This window comes from Delphinus delphis, chromosome 2 (genome assembly GCF_949987515.2).
Source record: "Delphinus delphis chromosome 2, mDelDel1.2, whole genome shotgun sequence".
NCBI lineage: Eukaryota > Metazoa > Chordata > Mammalia > Artiodactyla > Delphinidae > Delphinus > Delphinus delphis.
In genome coordinates this window covers 22,101,252-22,127,666 of record NC_082684.1, presented here as the reverse complement: position 1 = coordinate 22,127,666, position 26,415 = coordinate 22,101,252, and the positions used below count along the sequence as shown (strand labels likewise).

General features: G+C 39.5%; 1 protein-coding gene across 1 annotated transcript in view; it reads right to left on the bottom strand.

Annotated features, from left to right (window-relative positions):
• Positions 1-26,415, bottom strand: part of SEL1L (SEL1L adaptor subunit of SYVN1 ubiquitin ligase) — a 56,784-nt gene that overhangs the window by 19,588 nt on the left and 10,781 nt on the right. The window contains exons 4-11 of the mRNA XM_060004101.1: positions 14,288-14,455; positions 12,567-12,672; positions 11,605-11,767; positions 8,788-8,841; positions 8,638-8,697; positions 6,302-6,383; positions 5,783-5,937; positions 2,310-2,366 (exon numbers count right to left, since the gene is read on the bottom strand). Coding sequence (XP_059860084.1) covers positions 2,310-2,366; positions 5,783-5,937; positions 6,302-6,383; positions 8,638-8,697; positions 8,788-8,841; positions 11,605-11,767; positions 12,567-12,672; positions 14,288-14,455 — 845 coding nt within the window. The remainder of the gene's footprint in view (positions 1-2,309; positions 2,367-5,782; positions 5,938-6,301; positions 6,384-8,637; positions 8,698-8,787; positions 8,842-11,604; positions 11,768-12,566; positions 12,673-14,287; positions 14,456-26,415) is intronic.

Here is a 26,415-nt window from a genome sequence, read left to right as displayed (position 1 = left end):
GAATTTATGAAAATTATTAGTTGTTAATAGAACCTGCCCTTGGCTTTTAACCAAAATAATTACCGCACGAACATTTTAAAAAATCTTGTTATACTGCAGTATATCTCAGTTTAAGTAAATGACAACACAACGTCTCCTGGATGTCTGAGGTACCCACCCCACTTCCCTCTCATATCCAATCCATCACTAAGTCCTATTTCTTTCACCACCAAATACTGATACATCTTGAATCCATCTACCATCCTCCATTCCCATAATTCTAGTGTAAGCTGCATTATCTCTCAGCAGAACTTCTGGAATGCTCCCCTCCCTGATCTTTCTGCTTTTATTCTTGGGGTCATCCAAAGTGACTGTTCTTAAATCTCAACATGCTGGTCCTTCCAGCCCCTTGAAGTGCTGCAGGGAATACACTGACGTGACCAGACACTGTTTATCTCAGTACTGTTTCACCTTGTTCCCTGCACTCTGGGTACACCAGCCATGTTCCTTCCTGCCTCAGGACCTATACACATGCTGTTCTTTTTGGCCTGGAATGATCGTATTACCTCCAAGGTTCAACTTAAATGTCATCCATGTCTCTTCAGAGACAAGTGCCACCTCCCCCTCATTAACCTATCATTGGACTCATTAATTCTCCTTTGTAACAATAACCACAATTTATTACATACTTGTTGGTGTGATCATTTAAAAATTACCTAATGCTTCTATTAAACTTGAAGCTCTGTAAAGGTAAGGACCAAGGGTAAGGTCCAGCATTGTATCCTGAATGCCTTGCAGTGAATGGGACAGGTGGTACTCAAATATTAGTTGAATTCATGCAATTATATATTGGGAATTCCTTTTCTTCTGTGAAAATTTATCACTGTGTAATTGTTTCACAGGTAGGCAGCATACACCACCAAGAATATCCCAAAACTTGTTGTGTATTGGTATGTAGCAAATTCTTAACCAGAATTCTGTTCTCTCACCTGACACTTTTTTACTAACCAGTTCATCTGATGCTTCACTGGCCGAATGACATGTAATTTTAATGACCTAAAGACACTTAAAGTTGTCAAAATGCTGTTTGAATAATAGTTTTAAAAAGCATCAAAATTTGGTATAGTTTTAGCGATAAATGTATTTTGTTACAAACTAATTCTTAAAGTTGATATAATATAGTGCTTGAAATAACCTTAATTAGAATACTTAACTGGTGTGGTAGAAAAACAGTTTCATTAGTTTGAAGAACATTTATTGAGAACTTAATATTATACATGCTAGGCACTGCCAGGTGCTGGGAATGAAGTGGCAAACAAGGCAGACATAGTTCATGCTGTTTTGGACCTTATATTCTAGCAGGGGAAACAATTACATAATTAACTAATTTATAATGGACAAAGGCCACAGGGAATACAGATTTTCAGAAGTCATAACTGTGGTCCATGACCTATTCTTGAAGTGGGGTTGTGGTCAGTGGAGACATTCAGGGGAAGAGATCCTGGAATTGAGTTCTGGAGAATGACTAGGATTGTTATGTGAATAAAGGAGGTGGGATAATAATATTCACTCTAGTCAGAGGGACTGGCCTTCCAGAAGTCCGGAGACAGGGAGGTTCTTAATATTTTCAAAGACCTGAGAAAAGGTCCGTGTGCCTGTGACTCAGAAAGCAAGGGGCTGGTGAGGTAAATAGAGACTGGTACAAGGCCTTGGAGGTCATGTTAAAGGTTTTGGTTTCCAAGCTACTAGAAATCACAGACCACTCAAGAGAGTTTTAAGCAATGGAACTGCACGATCAGATGCACAGTTTACAAAGACAGGCAATTGCTTAGGAAAGGCAGGCGGGTAATTATTCACACAAGTGATACGTATATTGATGGCAACAAGGGAAGAGACGAGCGATACACAGGACAAAAAGCAGACCGAAGTTGGTGAGTGGATATGGATCTGACCGCTATAGTTGTACACTCCTAATTTCTCACAAACTCAACACTGAATTTTCCTCAGTTCTAGGAAATATTTTCCAATAGGAGTTTTCTAAGACATACTTCTATCACAATACCTATAGAAAACCAAGACGTTGATGCATTTTCGGCCGTATTGAGAACTAGGTTTTGGAATTAATAAAACCTTTCCCATCACTACGAGGTATGATCACATTTTTGTTCCTCAGTTTCCTCAGGGGTTAGATCTTGAAAGCTCATTTGTGATGTTACCAACATCCATTAATCACAAAGCTTGATATTGTCACTGACTTAGCAAGAAATATATCTGGAGCATCATTTCTTGCTACAATATGAAATGTAAAGCCCTAAGAACAGGAAGGTTACCTGATGGTTTTGTTCTACTCCACGGCCTCCGTGCAGATGCAGCTGTCCCAGACCAACCTGAAAATGAAAAAGGAGGCAAGAGTAAATGGCAGCACCTGCCTCTGGCATGTAATGAAATTAGACCAACAAGAAACCATTTGGTCACAAAAAAAGGTTTCTGTTCACAACACAGAAAATTAAACATTTAGTCTTAATTCCCTAAGATATTACTCTAACTTACATTTTTTGTTTGTTTTAAAGACTCTTTTGACGTGGACAATTTTTTTTTTTTTTTTTCGGTACGCGGGCCTCTCACTGTTGTGGCCTCTCCCGTTGCGGAGCACAGGCTCCAGACGAGCAGGCTCAGCGGCTATGGCTAACGGGCCCAGCCTCTCCGCGGCATGTGGGATCTTCCCGGACCGGGGCATGAACCCGTGTCCCCTGCATCGGCAGGCGGACTCTCAACCACTGCGCCACCAGGGAAGCCCGATGTGGACAATTTTTTAAGTCTTTATTGAATTTGTTACAACATCGCTTCTGTTTTATGTTTTGGTTTTTTGGCTGAGATGCATGTGGGATCTTAGCTCCCCGACCAGGGACTGAACCCACACCCCTTGCACTGGAAGGCGAAGTCTTAACCACTGGACCGCTAGGGAAGTTCATATCCTACATTTAAAAAAAAACTAAAAATGTCCGCTTTTAGTTGCAAAGTATCCTGAAATAGAGGTGAAATAAAGGCATTTCCACACAAACTAAAGAAAAGTTCAAATCTTTTGAACTCAAGAGTATTCTTTAAGAGGGAAAATTATCCTGGGAAACTTGGAGATGCAGTAAGAAATAAAGAACAAGAGAAAGGTAAATTTGTGAGTAAATCTAAATTGGATGGACTATATAAAATAATAGTATCTTGTGGGGTTCAAAAACATATAGGATTAAAACACAGACAAACTCAAACCAAAATAGGGTAAGAAAGGAGAGAAAAAGGAACTTGGAAAAGCAAAATAAAAGTGAGATAGAAAATTGAAACTCAAATATATCACTAATTACTCTACTTAAAAGACTGAATGGATTAAGAAAAATGAACAAAACTAGTCATATGATGCTTGCAAGAGACATACCTTAAACATTAGAAGGTTGAAAGTACAAGATAGAAAAGATATTCTGGGTAAATACTAACCAAAAAAAAGTAGTGTAGCTATGCCAGTTATCAGGCAAAATACAACTAAAGTAAAAAATATTTCTGGAGATAAAAGAGGTCATTTCATGATACAAAAGTTAGCTCAACAGAAAGATAACAATATTAAGTTACGCATCCACATGGCTTAAAATATATAAATCAAAACTGATGAAATTAAAAGGAGAAAGAGACAAATCCACAATCAGAGTGGAAAATTTCAGCAATATTGTCTCAGCATTTGACAGAAAAAGCAGCCAAATTCAGTAGGGATTCAAAAGATTTGAACAGTAGGATTAAGAAACACGACAACTGACACATATCAAACACTACACCCAACGACTGTAGAAATTCACATTCTCTTTAGCCCACAGAATATTTGCCCAAACTGACCAAGATGGGGCATCAAGCAAGTTTCAAGAACTCTAACAACTGAAGTCATACAGAGCATATACTGACTACAGTAGATTAAGCCAGATATCAACAACAAAAAAGGTAAGCAGAAAATTCCCATGTACAGTTGTCCCTTGGCATCCATGCGGGACTGGTTCCAGGAACCCCCCAGATAACAAAATCTGCAGATGCCAAGTCCCTTACATAAACGGCATAGTACGTGCACGTAACCCATGTACAACCTCCCGTACACTTTAAATCATTTCTAGATTACTTATAATACTTGATGTAAATGCTATGTAAATAGTTGTCAATACAATGTAAATACTACGTAAATAGCTGCCAGTGTGTAACAAAGTTTGCTTTTTGGAACTTTCTGAAAAAAAAAATTGTTTTCAAATTTTTTGATCCACAGTTAGTTGAATCTTTGGATGCAGAACCTGCTGTTACAAAGGGCTGACTGTATGTGGAAACTAAGCAATTCATTTCTAAATTACACCCGGGTCAAAAGAAATCACGATGAAAATTAGAGCTAAATATAATGAAAATATGATAGTGGGAGAATGTATTACACTAGCTATCAAGTTCTATAAAGCTATGAAAATTTGAGACAGTATTTGCACAAGACATGTACAAGAAAATGCAGAGCATTATTTTTAACAGCCCAAATCTGGGAAGAATAAAATGGATAAATTGTGGTAGTTTCATACAATGAAATACTATATAGCAATGCAAATGAATGAATTACAGCTATGTGAAAACACATGGATTGACTTCACAAAAACATAATGCTGAGTAAAAGAAGTTGATACCAAAAAAATGCTGTATGATTTATTTTTACGTAAGACTCCTTCAAAAACAGGCCAAACCAATCTATGGTGTTAGACGCAAGCTCAGTGGTTACCTACAGGCAAGAGGAAAGAGTTAGGGAAGAAGAGTTCCAAAGAGGGGCTTCTAGGGTCCTAGTTACACCACACAAGAGGCTCCCTTGCTGATAATTCATTGAGCTGTACTTCAGTTTTGTGTACTTTTCTGTATTCATGTCATAACTCAGTAAGTAAAAAAAAAGAAAATGATACACTATACCACACACTTTTTTCTTTAACTTGAGATTTTCACTTAATACACTGAAATCAGCTTTCTACATTAAGTAGTATTCTACATAATTTTTAATGACCGCATAGAATTCCATTATATTGGAGTGTCATATTTGAGCCAATTCCCTATTGTTAAGCATTTAGAGTGTTTTGAATTTTAATTGGTGTCATATAAAAGAAAGATGTATAATCAGAAGAGACAACTTTATTTTAATTTCCGTGAGCTAAGATACGGCTAAAGTTTTTTTCTTTTTTAAAAAAATATTCCCTTCTATTAGTCTGAAAATTAACTGTTCTTAAAATGGACAGCGAAGTTCTCCTTTTTATTTTAATATCATCGAAACAACCAATGAAACAGCATATTATACATGATACTTTGATGTACTGAATATATCATACAGTTTACATTAAACAAGCCTACTTCTGTCCTTGACCTTGAGAAAATTATAGTCTAAGATAAGGAAAGGAAACAGGGATAGCTCTGAAGAGCATCTGAAATTCCAAATGTGCCAGAGACTTTTTGTTTGGGGGGGGTGACAGTTTCCATCCTGGGTGACTCCCGGAAGAGCCTTCATCACCACCGCAACGCCGCTCCATTTAAGCAGCAGTTTCCAAATGGGGTGCACAGCGGAGTCTCCCCAGCCAGCTTTCACGGAACCATCAATATGCCTGGGCCACATCCCATGTGAGTCCAAAGGGAAGGTCGTGAGAGTGTGGTAATCATGTAGCTAATAATAGCTCCGTGAAAATGTTATAGATATAAGTGCTTGCCCCCAGATGCTGTCACATACAAGGCAGTAAGATCTCGCGGGAGATGTTTAAACACATACCTGTGCTTGCACATCACCTTTTTCAGCTAAGAACTGGTAATACTGAATCAAATCTTCTTCAAGCATTCCACTGTTCATTCCTGGATTTTCCACCTCGTCAGGCAGCCGTATTCTCTGTACTACTGAGCCTCCCGTCAGTGAGATATCACTAGCAACTGAAATGTGGACAAAGTAACGATGGGGATGAAAGTCAGAGTGACTGTCCCACAGAGGGAAGTACAATTCCAGCTGCCAAATGCTGACAGACACTATGTTAAAGGAAATTGTTTCCACAGTGGTCTATAGAGTACAAAATAGTAATCTAAATTCAGGGTTTTTTTCCCCCACATAATATTAAGAAGTGGAACCCAAAGCAAATTTTTGAAAAGTACTTCTTAATCAACTAGTGTAAAGATGATTCTACTTGAGAGAAACAGTCACAGTATTTCAAGTAGTACAATGAAAATAGATGTATTTAAAATTAATTCTGTTTGGATTTTTTTTTCGTTTTGGTAAGGTGAAAGGCAAAAAGGTATATACCATGATTAGCAACAAGACGATAATGAGTCAGTGCAGATTCACAGCTCTGGAGGACCCCAATGCCAGCCCAGTATCGGTAACCCTGTAATACAACTTCAGGTGAGAAGAAGGCAGTTTCACATGCTTCAGTGGCATTCTTGTGGGAACAAATAAAGCTAACTATAGGCAGAATGTAATTTTGCTGTCCTTTGATCCAAGTACTTGGCTACATCATTTATCCTGAGTTTTACGTTGAGGTAACTTATTCAGCAACTTCAACAACCAGGCTAAGAACTAGGAAATAAATAATAAAGTTCCGAGAGCAATCAAAATAGATGCCATCAACTTTATGTAATGCAGTGTGCCCATTTACCTATAAGAGAAAATTGCTTGGTCTCTTAGAATAGATTTCAATTTTACTTCAGATACAATTTTAACAAAAACAGGTTAATCTTCCAAAGTAGCTCTTAAAGAAGGAAAAAATTAGCAAAATAGGGAAGACAAGAGACTACTAGAACAGGCACAGTAATACCAGCAATAAATGACTTCAGAATAAGGGGGAAGATAGCTAATTATAAAGAGCATAAGACAGAGCTCTCTGGAGCCATTTAGCACAGACTCAAATAGCTTTACCAATTTTAACAATCCTTAGGGAATGACTGTATAATAACATGTATATTTTTTTTTAACTTTAAAAAAAAATAAATTTATTTATTTTTGGCTGCATTGGGTCTTCGTTGCTGCGCACAGGCTCTCTCTAGTTGCGGAGAGCGGGGGCTATTCTTTGTTGCAGCGCGTGGGCTTCTCATTGCGGTGGCTTCTCTTGTTGCGCAGGACGGGTTCTAGGTGCATGGGCTTCAGTAGTTGTGGCTTGTGGGCTCTAGAGCGCAGGCTCAGTAGTTGTGGCGCAAGGGCTTAGTTGCTCCACGGCATGTGGGATCTTCCCGGACCAGGGCTCGAACCCGTTTCCCCTGCATTGGCAGGTGGATTCTTAACCACTGCACCACCAGGGAAGACCCATAACATGTATAATATTGATACTTAATGTTCTTGTTTTGTAGCCACGATTTAAGGAGACTGATAAGTAGTTTAAAAAGATTTGTGTCAAAAATATCTAATATTTCTTGAAAATTCATCTAAAAATAACTTTTCAATTACTGTTTGAGGAATAAACGTTCCTGGAGATTAAACAAACAAGTGAAAAAGACTTCAAAATTAGTAAGGAGTGTTTCAGAAACCTAGAGCAACACCCTTGTTTTTCACTTACTGAAACTCCTTCAGCAGTTTCCCTCTGTAACAGGACTAAGCCCAAGCTCCCTGGTGTGACGTACAGCTGTTTACATGAATCCTGTCTACTTGTCCTGTTGACAGACTACCTGGCATTCTATTTTCCAACGTTTTAGTTGCTCCTTTCTTCAGAAGTATCTCCTTCCAATGCCAGTATGGGTGAGGTGCCTTTTAGGTGATTCCCTGACATTCTCATGCTGTATTGTAACGACCTCCTTACTCACGTCTCCCTTTCTACATTAAAAGTTTGTTGTGCGATGGTATTATATCTTACTGATCTTTGGAATTCTAATGACAAGTATTCAGTAAATATTTTTGGAATACACATAGGGAAAATTATCCAGGATCTACCCAATTGGCCAGAAAACTAGATTTTCCTTCTTTGTTAAGTGTCATAATCCCATCAATGACCAGGTCTATAGACCCCTCCAGATTTTGGACTGGTTTCTCTGCTTTCAGTCTCATTTCTGCTCAATCTATTCTTTACATTCCTGCAAGAACTTACATATTCATTTGGAACAGTAATATGGGTCAGAGGTCATGTGGACTCACCCAAAGTCAATTTATAAAGTAGAAGGCAGATTAAACACCTCAGCAAAAAAAAAATGTGGTGGAAAGATTCTATATTTTAACACTAAGCCGTTTAAGTGATCAACACTATCAGGTAATACATAAGAGATACTCTGTAATGAACTTTATAGGACACTGGTTATTTGTATACTTAGTCCTTCATCTATTTAAATGTAAAATCCGTCATAACCCAATCTAAAAAATGATTCTGACAAACAATTCCAACTTATAGAAAACTGAAAAAGAACCATTTATCAGATTTCTATTTTAAGGGAAATCAGCCAAACTAATCATTTTAAAGACAAACTGTGGACTCTACCAATTTTCATCCACACGTAGATTCAACTGCTGTATCCATTAACAAGAAGCTGAAGGACATTCAATTGAATATTGGGTCTTAATGAATATAAGTAAATTTCAATCATGAAATCTAGAAAAGTTGCGGCCACTTGTAAACCAACTATTCAATGTTATTAGCCTTCAATTTAAATCTTACTTACCAAAACCATGTGGGCTATTAGGTTGCCCCCAAGAGCTCCGAAAGTATAATAAACAAGGGCCTGTGAAAGAACAAAAGATGCTTAACTCAACATAGTTACATATTTACCCAAGTCAAATTATAATATACAATAATGTTTTAATAATATTACCTTTGCCTGACTTGAATTAACACCAAGTCCAGAAGCATAGAGAAAGCCAAGAGCCTGAAACAAAATGATAAAAGGCAGACAGTTTTATGAACCATGAAAAGATGCAAAAATCTTTAAATGCTAAAAGATTTGAACAGTTACAAATATGCACAGCTGTGGAATTAAAAAGCCTCAGAAATGCATTCAAGGTTTTACAAATTACACAATGAAATATAACTTTAAGCAACTAAAAAAGCTTAGCTTAAAGATTAAAGACAATTTAATAAAACATCAACTAGAAAACTGAAGCTGAACACATTTAAATATGACTTTTACTTGATTCTTGATGAACAGCTATTATGAAAACAAAATGTCTTCTATACCATTACATCAACGTATTATTTATGTGAAGGGTGATACACAATGATAGTGGGTAAGAGATTACTAAATAAGCTATTGCAGGAATAAAAAGAGGCAGCAAGCGGCTAAGTTGAAGGGATCAAGGGAGAAAGGTCACTTTATAACACTAGAGCATACACAGTTTTCTTAAAAAATCCCAACCAACCAAACAATGTATTGGTAAGGTTCTACCCTCTGCCCTCTGAGGATTATCCCTGATGACATGAAAGCATAAGCTAAAGTTGTAAACACAGGTGCTATTCTCAGCAAAAGCCACGAGCTCTTCTACATTTCCCAGCCTCCCTTGAAGTTAGGTAGGGCCACTGCCTGGGATGTGACCAGAGGGGATGCAAGCCATTTTCAGACCTGGCCCTTAAAAACATCCCAGAGAATCCTCCAGTCCTCCCTTCTCCCTTCATGATGGCTTGGAAGCCCCATGTTCCAGATGGTATATAGCTACATGACGGAAGCAGCCCCTGACCCTGAGTCACCATATGAAGAGTAACTCAGGCAGGAGAGCTACATGGGACCTGGCATAAACAAGAAATAACTCCTTGCTGTGTGAAGCCACTGTGATGTGGTGCTTTGCTTCATCAGCTAGAATTAATTATGGTGGAGAGAGTGCTTTGCAGTGTATAAAGCACTGTGGCATTGTAAGGTTCTATTATTAGAGGGAAAAGATGCCTTAAAAGTAAAACCATTCCTCAGAACAGAATGTGTCTGAAGATAAAGAATATATGTGTGAATTTTACATAACCTGATTTATGTAAAAAGGGAAAAAAAGCTTTGAAAACAAAGGGGACCAATTAAGATATAACCTGTTTATAAACCAAAACCAAGACTACATAAGAGTTGCATACTGATCAGGTTATCAGTCCTGTGGAAAACAATGGTCCAAATGCCTTTACTGTTTATAGTCTGAAAACAGACTTCCTCTGTGACTAGAAATTCTGTGTTATCTTTAAGCAAATCCCACACCATCGATAAATCTTTATTATTGAAGGCATTTTTTTTTAAGTGGGCAAAACACCTTTGTAAGTAGAACACAAAACCCAGAAACCATAAAAGAAAAGATGAATAAATTCAACTAAAGTTGCTTATTTTACATGAAAAAACGTATAAACAAAATTAAAAGACAATATAAAGAATATAGATAAACAGCCAGATGCAGAGGTACAAAGGGCGAGGTCCGTAAGAGTCCTGAGCGCAGGAGCTTCTGTCCCCATGGAGTTGGAGTGTACCACCTCCTGCCACATGGATGTATTCACCAACCTGGAGGCTCTCCAAACCCCAGAGTTGAGGGATTTTTATGGAGGCTTCTTCACATAGGTATAATTGATTAGTAACTCAATCCCCAGCCACTTTCCCTTCCCTCTATTGAGGGCATTTTAAATAAATGTGGCCCCTAAATCCAGGCATCAATCCTACCATTACTAGTGGGGAGTCAAGCAGATATTATGTATCAACTGGCTCAAAGGGCAATATGGAATCAGAACATCTGCTACACAGTAGCCTAACTAAAAACATTTTACTTGAGTTCGTCAGCCTTTAGCTGTGTCATTCAGTTTTAGGAAACAAAGATGATGAAGAAACGAACTAAAGGACACCATGAGGAAACAAATAGACAAACTGAGGCAGAACATTCTGTAGAAAAACTGGCCCTATCTCTAACACAGAAAAAAAAAAAAAAGGTGTGGGCTATGCTAGAAGTAGCGACCAAATATAAGTATAGTCCTGGACCAAATACTGATTTGGACAAAACAGATGTAAAGAAAATGTTTTCGCTCAACACCGTACCAATATGGTATGGGTGTTATATGATGGAAAAGTTTACTGGAATTGGAAGAGCTAAAGGCTATTGATTGAAAAGAGCAAGTTATGGAACAGTAGGCAATGACATTTTATTTTAATAAAGAATTTACACGAAGAGAAAGGTCTAGAAGGGAGGGTATGCATGGACTAACATATTACCAGTGCCTATGTCTGGGAGGTACATATGTGATGTTTACTTTCTTAGCTTTTTTAGTTTGTATTTCTAGTTTCCTTATAAAGGACATGTACTGCTTCTGTAACAAAATATCTTTTTACAAAAATACCAAGATTCACAGGAGCTGGAGCACCTGACCTTAGGAAAAAAAAATACAACGGTGAGTAATTTCAGATAAAAAACAATTACCTTCGTTTAATTCTCTGAAGATTTAAGTTGGAAAACTACAAATATAATTTTGGCAAGATGCAATTGCAAAAACGCCTTAAGTGACTATAAATGTTCTCAAACTAAGGAAAAAGACTGTCCAAAAAGACTGGGAAAATGATCTGCCACAAAATTAATATTTACAGTTTTACTTGTTAAAGGAAGTCAGGGCAAAGAAGAGTACCACGCTGTTAAAATAAACCAGTGCTGTATGCGGAGAGATCCTTCACGGAAAGTATACTTACAGTTTGTCCCTTGGGAGAACCTTCCTCAGTCAGTTTCTCAAACATCTCTTTAGCTGCCTGGATATTCTGTGTCAGGTAATCACCAAACAAAAGAGCATAGGACACTCTCTCCAGGGCCTTGGTATGGTTCATGCTTGCTGCCTTTTGAAGATACCGATATGCTCTTGAAACAGAAGTAATGAAAAAACAAATTAGCAATATTTTGGAGCTGCCATTTTTTTCAAGATCTCCTAAAATGCAGCTTAATTTCCTTATTCTATAGAATCCCTCTGATATTTTATTTTTACTAAAGTAGCATTATTTACAAAACTTACTTTTGTTTTTACATAAGGTACCAGTTCTGTTATTGCAATATCTTGGAATTCTAATTACACTAATAGTAATCCTAAAAAATTCGATTAAAAAAGTTAACTAGATTTGCAATGTGAGAACTATAATATGGTGTCCGGTAAATAATCTAATGAATGATATAATCACCATAACTGTCTTCTTTGCACAGACTATAACAAAAATCAGCTGAAATTAAAGGGACATAAAATGTTACAGGACAATCACTTGTTTTATGTTCTTTCATTCCTAAATTCTAGACTTTGCAAGAAAATTACAAAGCAAAACCAAAAAATCAGAAAACACCTAACAGCAATTCCTTGTTTGTTTTATGTCACTTTGAATTCTGGATACTGTATGTATTCCTGGCTCTGAGAAATTACTATAACTTAATCAAATATTGCCATTTGCTCACTGTTCATTCTTGTGACTGGTTTTAGGACCTTTTTACCCCAACAAGCTAAAATCTGATAAAAGTAATGCCCCTAATATTCATATATCATATTGAGTTTTCTTGTAATGCAACTTAAGAAATCCTTTGTCTCTGGCAGTACATTAAATTTAAAAAGTACTTATCCATTTATCTCAGTAATGGCCTATCTCAGGGTAAGAATGGAGTTGGCTGTGCTACCTACTCTCTTTTTTGGCTTTTCTTATTGCTTCCATTGAGGATTTTCATCCCAGTCTGGTACATCATTTCCGCTTCCTGCATTTGCCGTCTTTTGGCAGCCTCTTCTTCAGCTAAAAATAAAATTTACATTTTGAATTTACATGGATAATTCTGCACCAATTATTTATCAAACATCAGTATGTATTCTTTCTTTTGGGTAGTCATGCAAACATAATCCATGATCTTTCACCATTTCCAAGTCTGACTCTAAAGCCACATGGTTTTCAGTATGGCCTTTATCTGACAAAAGATAAGGCAGGAAAAAAAAAACCTCATTGAAATCACTTTCTTTCAGAGAAAGCAATATCAACCTGCATTTGGAGGGTACTTTTCTGCTAGTAATTCTAACTTTTTATATAATTCAACTAAAATTTCAGTAGGAGCTTATGATTATATATGCCAAGGTCAGCTAAAATCAGGACAGTAAAAAACAGAAAAATACTGTTGTAGTCAAAGAACACTTCAGTCTCACCTGAAATGCTGTATATTTTACAAGGAGAAAGTATTTGATTAATTACATAACAAAAATTAGTAAAAAAATTGATTTTTATTAACTACAGATCCTGATTAATTAGTGTTCAAGTTCTCTACTTTTTTTCCTATGCACTAATACAACCCTGAAAATCACAGAATTATTGCAGATTTCTCAAAAATTATTTTGTTACTGTAATATAGCATTTAACAGAAATATAGAACTCACCAAGAGACATCTGAGTATTTCATGAGGACTAATATTTACAGGAACAGAAGTGAGCTGTTCTTGCAATATAAAAACAAAATCTGATGTGTTAAACTGGAGTACTTAATCATACTGGCCTACATCCAAAGACGGACTGTAAGACATATTCTAGGAAAGCCTAAATAGTCTATCAGAGCCATTATTCTGAAAATGTCATTTGGTATCAAATGAGGTATATTCAAGGTTTTCCGTTGTTTTTTATTAGTTAGAAAGTTTTTCCCAAAAACACAGCTTGCTTGAATTTAGAAGTCAGTCCCTTCGTACTGACATGAACACTTAGGACAGTTAAATATGCTATATTTGTCAAATGTTACCTTAGCACAGTGCATTTCGCTCAAGTATTTAGGAAAGGTATGATCTATCTTTCTTTTTTTTTTTTTTTTTTTTTTGTGGTCCTCTCACGGGCCTCTCACTGTTGTGGCCTCTCCCGTTGCGGAGCACAGGCTCCAGACATGCAGGCTCAGCGGCCGTGGCTCACGGGCCCAGCCGCTCTGCGGCATGTGGGATCCTCCCGGACTGGGGCGCGAACCCATGTCCCTTGCATCGGCAGGCGGACTCTCAACCACTGTGCCACCAGGGAAGCCCTATCTTTCTTTTAACCACTATTAATTAGCCTTCACCATAATGTTCTATTTCCTTTATTGCCAAAAAATGTTTCACATTAATTAATTTAGCAGCCTGCCTGAGAGTTTCAGAACAACCCGTGCACACCAATGGAAAACCACCTCTAAATAAGGCACAAGTGTGATAAGCCGCTTGAGTGACGGCCTGGAAGTAAGTACACTGCACGCTTCCTGCGCTGACATCCAGGCTTTAAGGCAACAACCTCGTCATCGACGTTGACCATTTCTCACAAAGGTGGAAAATGGACGGCTACGAAAAGGCCTTTAAACTGTTGCCTGAGACACAAAACAATGTGGATGTGCCGCCTACTGAGCAATACTTACTTTCACAAAAGCCCCACTTTTCATCTGCCTTGTAGTCATAGGTTGTAGCACACCACAGTCTGCCATCTTCCCTCCCATCTGAGGTACACTCATCATATTCCTTATCCAGGAACAGAAAAGGGAAGTGACAGGGCTCCCCGTGTGCTGTGCCTTCAATGGCGGTCAAAGCTGGAAAGAAAAAAAAAAAAATCTAAACATGAACAGCACCTCTGGTATTCATGGATTTAACACTGTCAATTTCAACTATGAGAATCCAAAGACACAGATACATGATTTGTAATGGGGAACATAAAAGACCCGGCACTGATTTTGTTCAGGGACGACGTGAAGGTGAGTCAACTTATTGAGCATGGCTAGCTGACTACCCAGCTCTATATCTAGGTTAGAATTTTGGAAGGTCTTGAGATAATAACCTTAGAATATCAAACGTCTACTGAAAACAGCTGCCCAACCAGTGAGCAAAAAATAAGACAAATGCAACTGAATCAATTCCACTGCTCAGCACAACTCTCCTTTTTTTCCTATCTGACTGCTGTAAGTCAATTTCTTCAATAATATAAAGTTACACAGGGAAAATGCTCCCCCAGGCAAAGTTAATCACTTACATACTCCTCTGTGATCCCCCAGCATTTTATTAGAGTACTGATCACACTCACTGAGCTTCTTTCTTTACAATACTCTAGCTCCCACTAGACTTTGAGCTTGTTAAGGGTAAAAACCGTATCTCTGGGCTTCCCTGGTGGCGCAGTGGTTGAGAGTCCACCTGTCAATGCAGGGGACATGGGTTCGTGCCCCGGTCCGGGAAGATCCCACATGCCGTGGAGCAGCTAGGCCCATGAGCCACGGCCACTGAGCCTGCACGTCTGGAGCCTGTGCTCCGCAACGGGAGAGGCCATAACAGTGAGAGGCCCACGTACCGCAAAATAAAACAAAACAAAACCATATCTCTAATTTGTTCTGTAAGTTCTTTCCAAGTATCTCCTAGGTGCTGGGAATTATGCCAGGTGCTGGAAATGACGTGGAGCAGAGGTCTCTGCTACATGGAACTTACTGCCTAGCAAGGAAGAGAGACATTAAACACAAGTATGATTGATGTTATGGAAAGGAAAGCTCCCCGTCAGGAACTGCAGTTTACACTGAACCTCATGGATGTCTAGGAAAAGGTGGTGGATGAAATGCTTTGGGGTGGGGTAGGGGGACAAGCATTGTAGACAAAGGGAAAAGTATGCGTTAAGAATCAAATGAAAGACAGCATGGCATATTAGAGAAAATAAGGTTCATTATCTCACAACATGTAGTGTGAGTGTCAAAGTGGACAAGAGAAGAAGCTAAAGAAGCACAAAGAAGCCAGACTAGGGAGGTCCTGACAAGTCTTACTAACTCAATTTGGATTTTATCCTGAGAACAATGGAAACTCAAGAGTTTAAAGTAGGAGTGACATGCGTATACTTATACTTTACTTAGAGAGGGGACAATGTAATGCCAGGCTGGATGCAAGGTGACCGGTTTAAAGGTTGTGATAGTGGTCTAATCGAGAGGTAATGGTAGCCTGAAGAGGACAATGAAATGAAAAAAGTGGATGTACTCAAGTGATGCTAAGGAAGTAGATATGGTACTACTTACTGACTAGATGTGCAGATGAGAGGAGAGAGGAATCAAGGAAGGCTCCCAGGTATTAGGCTTCAGGATGTGAGTAGGTGGTTGTCCTTACTAAGATAGAGAACACTAAAGGAGGAGTAGGTTACTGGGTAGGGATGAAATGGATCAGGAGAGAGACAAGTTAAGCTTTGCTCCTGCTACATTCAAGGTAGCTAACAAAAAATAAAACAAGTGAAATGTCTTAGACATCTTTTCAGCTGTAGCCAAAAAGAAAGTTCTTCAGTTTACAGATATATCTGAAGGCAAGAGTATGCATAAGAATGCCAATTAAGAGGTATATGAGAATACCAAAGGGCCAGGCCTGAGCCTAGCCTCCAACCATACGGTAAGTATGAGTACATATATGCCAACGTTCATTTTGCTTTTACATGGAGAATTTAATCAGGCAGCAGAGCTTAGTAAGTAACAGTATAGGTTCTGGAGTCAAAACACCTGACTCAAACCCTACTGATTATTAGCTGTGAACTTTGAGTAAGTTATTTAATCTCTCTCCTTACCCATAAAATTATTTGGAGATAACCTCCTTATCTACAAATAGGGATAACAGTCCTTGCTGCATAGAGTTACTCACAAAGATGAACTGAAGTAATACGTGTAAGGGGCTCATCATGGTGCCTGCCACGTAAGGCGGTAAGAGTCTAGGAGATGGCAATTGCTATTTTATTCCTGGCACTTCTGCTCTGAAAGGCTAGAAAATGTATGCTCTTTCTTTCCTGTGTAAAGAAGAATACATTCTAAGACTAATTTGAAAATTATTTTCAGTAAGTTATGAAAGGCAAACAAATTCAAAATGGTTTACCACCAGATAAATGTCATTCACCATCCTGGTAATCACCGACCAGAGGCAAATAACTTTTTCACCTTTGATTTGTCCACTTTTTAAGAAATGATCTTTAATGCAACATATAAGCAAAGCATCCTTTATCAACAACCTCAGAGGCATCACTTTGACTACAGAATCTGAAAAAGGCGCTCCCATGCACTGCTACTAGATTTAAATTTGCTTTGGAAAGATAATATCTGTACAACTGCAGTTTGTAAACTTGAATTTCAACTTAAATAACATACAGTGGTTTAAAGTATATTTGATTTTTCCCTATGATAACAGAAATTTCTGTTTTAAAAGCAAATAAGAATTGTCATAAGAATTCTAATTTGCCAGAACTTATATTTTCTAAGTGGTTTAAATACAGGAAAGCATTCGTTTTCATGTGATGGAACAATACAGCAGAAAAGAAACTGGAGAGAACCCAAAGGTTTTTAGCAACAAAAGGTTTTAACCTACTACAGAGTCAGCACTAGTTTTAACCTACTACTGAGTCAGTACTAACTTAAGCAGGAAGAACTCCTAGGGTACGCCTGCTTTATCAATTTAGTAAAACCGAAATATCTTGGTCAAAATAATGTGTTTATTATTAAGTTAGTAGAAAGAAAATTTGTATCTCTCAGCTGTCTTCTCCAAGCAAAATCACCACAGGGAAACTGCTGTTACCTTTTAAACTTATTTTAAAGTCTTCCAAAAGGTACTGACTGGGACTTGCTGGTTTCAAGTCAATAATCTCAAGTTGATATTCCTCACAATAGCGTTGATTTCAGTTAATTTTCTTCCATGGAGAAATTCTCTAAGAATTTTGAAGCTATTATTTTAAAAACAGCCATGAAAACAGTACCAGTTTTAAAAACAATGGTAATCACTGCTCTGGCATAATGAGGCTGACTGAATATGCAATTTGAGTTAATGATAGCCAGTAATCAAATGTGACACTTAAAATGAAAGGGAAAAAAATGTGTTAAGTCAACTCTGCACCTTCATGTAAAAATGACATAGTATCACAATCTATTTAGACCTTGAGAGTAAGATATTTAACTTAACGGTATTTGAGAACTTATAATAATGAACAGACTGCTGCTCTATATTTAAACTAGTAGAAATTTGCTCTTGCAAAAGTCAATTAGAATCATTTAGGAAAGCTAGAAAGGTTTTTAACAACCCCCCACCCCCCTGCTCCCGCCCCAAACCCTACCTGAACCTGTAATCCTTCAGCGCTGGCCAGAATATAGGTAAATGGGAACTTCCATACTGTTGGCAGGAGTGTAGAGGGGCATTCAGTAATATCTGTTAGAATTGAAAAGCTCCATACACCTTTCAATCCCATTTTTTCACTTCTGGGATGTTTACTTAATAGAAGTGCTCCCACGAAGATAAAAAGAGGTATGTCCAAGAGAGCATTTGTGCATCATCATAATTTTAAAAACATAAAGCCAAAAAGAACTCAAAGGTTATGATAAGTAGGTTGGTTAAATCAACTACAGTGCAGGAGTTACAGAGAAACCTGGGCATCAACACAGATGGAATCAAAGGTCACTAAAGAATGGTGTAGACAGAGCAGAAGATAAAGGCTGAGTCTTGGGGGCAACCTTACGTTTCAACATCAGGCAGGTTCCGAGGAACCACAGCCAAGTGAAGAAAGCATCTTCAGAGAAAGGAAAAAAATACATGAGGGGTCGGTAAGGTAAGGACCAAGAACTGACCAGGTATTCAGCAATTAGAATGCGCCTGGAGGAGAGTGGCTCTAGTGGTCTGGAGGGGACCAGGGCCTCGTCACACTCCGATTAGAGAATGGAAAGAGAGGAAGCAAAATCAGTGAATAGAGACAACTCTTCCAAAGAATAATGCTATGAAGGGGAGTAGAGGAGTAAGGTGGTTGTCGGAGGGGCACTGGGGGCCAAGTCTTGGTTTTTCTAATATTCAGATATTATAGCATGTTTGAACGTTGGTGGAAAGAATTCAAGAGTGTGGGCAAAGACTGTCGTTTGCCATTCAGTAAACAAAGAATGTTGTCTGCCATAGAGCCACCAGCCACTGCAGCTGCATCCCCAACAGTGCACCCTGAGGGGAATTCAGGATGGAGAAAAACAGGATACTGGCTCTATATAGTTAAGATGCATATCTAAGGAATAATTTCAATGAGCCCAGACTCTTGCATCTTCCCAAACATAGAAAAGCACTAAAATCATTAACTTGAGATGTCTGATTTTTGTGATTAGCAGTAATATTTTGATGTCTGACTACATGCATTTTTTTCTTCCCAGCAAAAACTATATATCCTGGCTCCTCCCTTACCTCTTAGGAGCAGTCCTCAGAGCTATCTGAGAGGCTGTCTCCCACCATACAGTCCTCAGTAAGGTCCCCGAATAAAACATAATTTGCAACTTTTAGGTTGTATGTTTTTCTTCAGTTGCCAAGAGAAAATAATGTAAATGTGGCTAGAATGTTGCTATTGGTACTGAATTAAATGTCCTGGAATACAAATACTCATCTTTTCCTCATTTTTAATTGTAAGATCAAAACAAAACAAAAACATCCACCTCTTGATCCATACAGATAAAGCCAAGGGATTTAGCTCTCAAATTCCTCATTTTAAGAGCATTTACACTCTGTTAAAGACTGATATTATATCTATAAGTTTAGATGGGTATTCTGTTAATAAGACGACTATTTAATCATGCTGCTTGTTTGAAGCAATTTTGTACTTCCAAATATACAGCAGTAAGTAGCATTTTAGTCAAATATATTTAGAGTCAAAAATATACTTATAGTCGGGCTTCCCTGGTGGCGCAGTGGTTGAGAGTCCGCGTGCCGATGCAGGGGACACGGGTTCGTGCCCCGGTCCGGGAAGATCCCACATGCCACGGAGCGGCTAGGCCTGTGAGCCATGGCTGCTGAGCCTGTGTGTCTGGAGCCTGTGCTCCGCAACAGGAGAGGCCACAACAGTGAGAGGCCCACGTACCACAAAAAAAAAAAAAAAAAAAAAAAAAAAAAAAAAAAATATATATATATATATATATATATATACACACACACTTATAGTCAAAAATTATATTTATAGTCAAATGTATTTATAGTCAAAAATTGAAACACATTTAACGTTAAAAAGGTACCAACCTCAAGATAACTGTCATATAGTGTTCAGCAATTTTAGTAAACACAAAGATAAAAACTCAATCAACCAACCAATTAACATCAAACTTCCTAAAGTACTACAGACAGAACACAAATAACAGATGATTTGAAGCAAACCATACTTGAGATAAAGCAAATGGCATAGGCCAAATAAAGAGGTATTTACTGTTGACTGAGAAATATGGTATAGTAATCTTCTAGGGAAAATAACAATTTTATGTTATTTGCTACAAGAAGACTGTTTTCACCCAAGGTTGAGAATTGCTAACTAGAGTTGAGAAATTACATTAATGAAGGACAGACAGACATGCAGACTATACTAAGGAAGGCACTGCTTTAAGGATTAAGATGTATTTTTCAGAAAACTAATGAAATGTAGTCACCTAGAGAATGAACAAAAACATTAAGATCAGAGTTCATATAAGCTCAGTTCTCTCTGTGAAAATAATCATTCAAAAGAAGAAAGCACTGGCCCATGTGCCCAGAAGAAAGTGACAGAAGCTTCACGACACTTAGGTGACAGGCAGTCAGAAACCAGAGTGAAACTTGCTCAGGAAAACTGCTGCTTAAGAAGAGTGAGTTTGGGGACTTTCTGGTGGTCCAGTGAGTAAGACTCCACACTCCCAATGCAGGGGGCCAGGGTTCGATGCCTAATCCCACATGCATGCCGCAACTAAAGATCCTGTGTGCTACAACTAAGACCCGATGCAGCCAAAATAAATAAATAAATATTAAAACAAAAGAAAACAGTGAGTTTCAGTAAATAATGGCTGTAAAGGCATTTTGAGTTCAAAAGCCCTGGTGGGGTGCTTTTCCACAAGGATGGTCTCCCAAAGGCGTTTCTTTCCACAAATAATTTCTTGTACAACCAAACAAAAGAAACAACGATAAAAGAAAGCTCTACATTATAGACCTGTTGTAGGTTATGGCCTATGTTTCCTTAACCATTTATCTTCTGTTTAGTCAGAGTACTAAGGTTTGTTTATTCCTTTCCACCCCCCCCTTGCATGTGACAATGAAGCAAAAATGCTATCCTATTACTCAACCAACTTTCTTACTTCAGAACCCAATTTTAAGCATGTTTAATTAAGTTTAAGCTCAGTGCCATTCAAAACAGACCAAGATGCTGGTTATTTGATTTTTTTTTTTAAGACTATTAGGGTAGTGTGTTTATTGTAGAAAAGACAATCCAAGCAATGGGAAAGTATACAAAATTAAAGAAAAATCACTGTCATCTTTAGTTACCACTGAAAATTATCTTTCTCCAAAGGTAATGACTGTTCCTAGAAAAGAGGTTCATTTTTCTTTTCAAGTGCAAATGTGGGGAAACAAATGGCTTTCTTTCCCATAAGGGACCTGTGATGGTTAACTCTGTGTATAAACTTAGCTGGGCCACAGCATCCAGATGTTTGGTCAAACACAACGCTGGGTTTCTGTGATGGTGTTTTTTGGATGAGATTAACATTTAAATCATGGACTTTGAGTAAAGCACATTACCCTCCACAATGTGGGTGGGCCTCAATCAATCAGTTAAAGGCCTAACAGAACAAGAGCAAGGAATTCTGCCAGCAGAGGGCCTTCAGTTCTATTGATATTTCTCTGGAGCACCCTGAGCAATAGAGGATCAATGGGGCGAGAGCTGGTTCCTTATACGGGGTGAGGGTAGGGGTGTGTCCAGGGGCTGGGCCGGAGCGGTGGCTTAGGTGGTCTGCCCACCCCTTTATGGTGGCGTGTGCAGGAGGCATGAGCAGTGCCCTGCTTTTGCTCCCGACCCCCTGCTTTTGCTCCAGGCTCTTCAAAAGTGGCTCTTCAAAAGTGGCAGTTGGGTTTTTTGGTCTCTGTTATCTTTTGTCCATAATTTTGCCCCGCTGTCACACGCACGCAGTTATTTTTAGTCCCATACAGTTTCTATATATTTGTTGCTCGAGGAGAGATGTGTCCAGGGGCAAGCACTGCAGCACTGCAGCAAAGGGTCCCGGGCCCCAGGCTTCTCTCAATACTAAGTGGATTATTTACAATGTGACATTTTCACTTATCACTGACATTCCTTCAGGTGGAGCCAGTGTAGACTGGCTAACAATTCGTAACCCCTTCCTCATCTCTGTGGGGCTGGGGATGGTCAAGTGATAGTTTTGGCAGTTCTACTAGTGACTTCCGAGGGAGGCTGCCGCTCCTCTGATGCAGGCACCACTTCTTCCTGCGGACCTAGGACCTGGAGATACAGCTACCACCAGGTGTGACCGGCTGGGACAAACATGACGATGAAGTCAATTTACTAAGGAGACTGAAGAGGAGAGAGAGAAGGAGCTGGAACCCTTGATGGCACAAGCCCTGAACCACCTTATCTATGGAGTTCTGGTTATGTGAGCCAAATAAACCTCTGCTCCTGCCACTGGTTGATGGATTTTCTGTTATTTGCCAACAAAACATGTTCCTTTTAAAATGACTATTGAGTATTCTGTAACAGGGGAATACCACAGTGTAATCATTCCCCTCTTGGTGGCCTTTCATTCATTCCTTTTCAACAAATGTTTACTGAGGTGATATGCAGAAAACAGTTAACACAACAGACATGACTGCTATCCTTTGAAAGGTTGGCCCTTGGCTGGCATCTGGGAACTTAGACTCTGGGAGGGTTCCTGCCACCCTAACCCTAGTGACTCACTGTACCTAAACTGCTTGTACAAACCATGTGGTTTATGCTCAACATCTGCTTTCCTTCTGGGAGTCTGCAATTTTGGTAGATTCCAGGCGGACAGTGATTATATGACTAGTCTCCACTAAAAACTCCAGGCACTGGGTCACTAATGAGCTTCCCTGGAAGACATTTCACATGTGTTGTCACTTGTGCTAGGGGAATTAAGTGCATCCTGTGTGACTCCACTGGGAGAGGACCCTTGGGAAACTTGTACCTTGTTTCCTTTGGACCTCATCCCATGCTGATTTTGCTTTGTATCCTTTCACTACAATAAATCATAGCTGTGAGTACAACTATATCCTGAGTCCTCCCAGCAAATCATTGAACCCAGGGGTGGTCTAGGGGGTCTCCCAATATCAACTGGCATCAGAAGTGGGGTTCCCTAAACCAACCCTGACTCACTAATAGATGGTGAAATTTTGGGAAAAGAAGAATAACGGGCCCGGTGTGATGTATCTTTGGTGCCCAGCTGATTATGGGGTTATCCATGGTATGCAGCAGTAGCTGATCTGCTGTATGTTATGAGAGGCAAAAGTTACCTGTGGAATCTGAAAATGATAGATCCAACTCCTGGAGAGTAGGCCTGCTGCATCCCACACTGCTTCTGGCCATGCTGGCTAAAGTGATGCCTTTGGGTTTTGCTCTCTCCTCCATGGGAGGAAAAAGGGGCCCCAAATGCCCGAAGGTGAAAAGGCCAAAAATGTTAAAAGTCTGCATTCTGCTCTTCTCCAAGTTGGCTGGGGGTGGGGTTTAAATCAGGCGCCAGGGCTGGAGCAACATTTTAGATAAAACAAAACAAAACAACAACAGAAAAAGGGAGGGAGGTCACACCACAGCAGTTTTTTCAGCCGAGCTGCTGCTGCAGTACCTCCTCCACTCCCCTTCCTCCCCTGCATTCCAGCCTGGATCTTCCCTGGCAGCTGCAATGCTAACACTGCAAACACTGAACATATTGCTAGGAGTTTAAGTAAATTTGCAATGAGGAAAAAAGAAAAAAGGAAAATTTTTTAGTGACTTTATATTTTGTGGGTATGACATCTGGATGTATGGTAAAAATGGATATAAAATGTTAAATGCTTGTAACTGCATACATGCCAGAGGAATCATCCTGATCAAGGGAAGCTGCAAAAAAAGAAATGTGTTAGTGGGACACAACTTCCTTGCATTTTGCCGCCAGTGGGCGGGTTGGAATTTAAACTCTCTGAGTATTGGAAACAGAACAAGTCTCTGTAACTGATGAGTTTTGCTATGGAAGATATGAATTTTTGCTTGTTGGAGCCTCTGGAAAAAGGGAGGCAATAAGAAAGAAAGGTGACCTACAGATGGAGATCTACTTTTGGAGTTCTAAAAAGCAGGTTTTAGTTGGCTAATGAGAGCTTGTGAAAGTGGAGGTCTGTCCCTTAGAGACCGATGTGCATACTTGTGAAGGGGTCGATTTGGACTTGAAGAATGACAAAACCAGACGGTCATAGGAAAGCCTTATCTGCCACTTGGCCTTTCTGGCCTGTAGCATCTAGTCTTTGCTGCTGAAGAAAAGTCTGACTTTTTTTAAACTCCTGAATTCACAGATCCTAACTGCCTGTATCTGATTCTAAGCTGAGGCCTGATATTGTCTGGTGTAAGCTTCCAACCTAAGTGGGAGCTGTGTTGAACTGAAAACAGGCATAGGCTCATAAATAAAACTCATACTCTGTGACCTCTGCACATTAGGCCACCTCGCTGTGGGGTCTACCCTATGAGGACATCATAGCTGCTCAGCTGCACCGTCTGGGTCCCATACAAATCCCAGCAGGAAAGGACTTGTTCTTTGATGGGACCATCTGAAATCAAGCTGCTGACTGCCTGTATAGTGCTGACACAGAGCCTGACCACATTCTTAACTTGTGGCTATAGCTGAAAGCTGCAATTTGGGAGAGGGTACATCACAGCAACTGTGACCTCTGATCACTCCTGACAGGCTGAGCCGACTCCAACCCCCTCTAGAGCATGTCTAACTGAGGTCAACTCCCTGTGCCTGTGTCTCCTGAAGAGCAGCCATTCGCAACGATGGACTACACCTCTGACTCTTCTTCCCTCACCTCTCTCCTGCTGCACACGCCTGACTGCAAGCTGATTAGTCATGCAGCCATCCTCAGAAAGGGGCTGATCTTTTCTAGGCTGTACACCAGATAAAGTCACCAGAGTGAAAGGGGTGGGAGGTTATGTAAAACTATTTTGAAATTTTTTGAAAATTCAGGAGTTTTGTCCTGACCGATTCGTGAAAATGACGTTTTTTCCGGTTCGGCTGTATAAAGGGGATTTTCTATGAAGATGTTTTGCACCTCTTTTACAGAACCCCTCCAGTTGAAAGGTCTGGATGAGAGTAGGGGATGACTGTAAAAACATAAAACTATGAATGTTGAGTGGAAAACACTGATTTTAGAACAACCAAGGGAAATAAACCAAAACCCCTGCAGCTGGAAAGGCACAAGAGAGGGGAGAGGGCATTATGATCTTTGTTCTTCAAAATTACTTCTGGAAGCTTCTTCCTTTTCCTGAAGGAAAACTCTCTGTGCACCCCTCCAAGCTGTTGAGAGCGCTCTGAGTTCAGACAGCTGAGCTATGATCATACCCGGCAGCGCTGACTGAGGCGGCAGGATCTGACCCAACCCCTGCACTTTTCATGCAGAAAACCTCCCGATGCTGACCACACTCACGAGGTGGATGAACTGTTGTCACAGGCAACAAAACTGTTTGGAACTGATTGGCAGTCCCCCTGAAACCAAGCACTGAACTAAATTTTTTGGATTGGACTAGGATCCCTAGGATAAGATACCCACAGTGGGCAGCCACATCATACTGCCTAATTTATGTCTTGCTCGGGGTGCCCAACGATTGTAAACTTTCCGTTTCTTGGGAATCCCCAAAAATTCCTTCTGGGATTGTACTTCTGTGTGTGTACCCTGACTATCACGACACTGCCTCAGCCCTGGAAGGCTTTCAACTCAGCTTCAACTTACTGGCCAGACTTGTACTGGGCCTGAACTGATGCTTAGAGCCAGGTAAAAAAGGTTAAAACAGAAACTTAAGGAGGAAGCTACCTGTCTAAGATAGACCTTTATGATTAATGGGATTTCTTATTTGGCTAAGACACGTGAAGAGCACAACTGAAATCAATACTGCAGGTTGGTCTCACTCTGCTGTCTGGGTCATATTGATAATAATTTTGCTGTGAAGACAACCTGGCCGATGACCAAAGAGGTATGCCACGTAGAGTAGAGTGAAAATAGCAGGCCTAAACTTCTATCCTTGAAAAGGCCTGCTTACAAGGCTGGCCCTTGGCTTGTGTCTGGGAACTTAAGATTTTGGAAGAGTTCCCACTACCCTAACTGTTATGAGTGACTCACCTCAACTGTACAAAAAATATGATTTATGCTGAACACGTGCTTTCCTTCTGGGAGTCTGCAATTTTGGTATGTGCTAGGCACAGAGAACCTATGTGACTAGCCCTCTATAAAAACTCCGGTACTAGGTCTCTAAGGAGTTTCCCTGGTAGACATTTCACACGTGTTGTCACAACTTTTTGCTGGGTAAATTAAACACATACCGTGTGACTCTTCTGGGAGACCACCCTTGCAAGCTTGCATCTGGCGTCCCCCAGACTCACCCCATGCACCATTCCCTTTGCTGATTTTGCTTTGTACTCTTTTTCTGTAATAAATCATAGCTGTAAATACGACTATATGCTGAGTCTTGTGAGTCTTTCCAGAGAATCATCGAGCCCGGGGGTGTGGTCTTGGGGACTGGGAATAAGTGTGAAATGTTCCA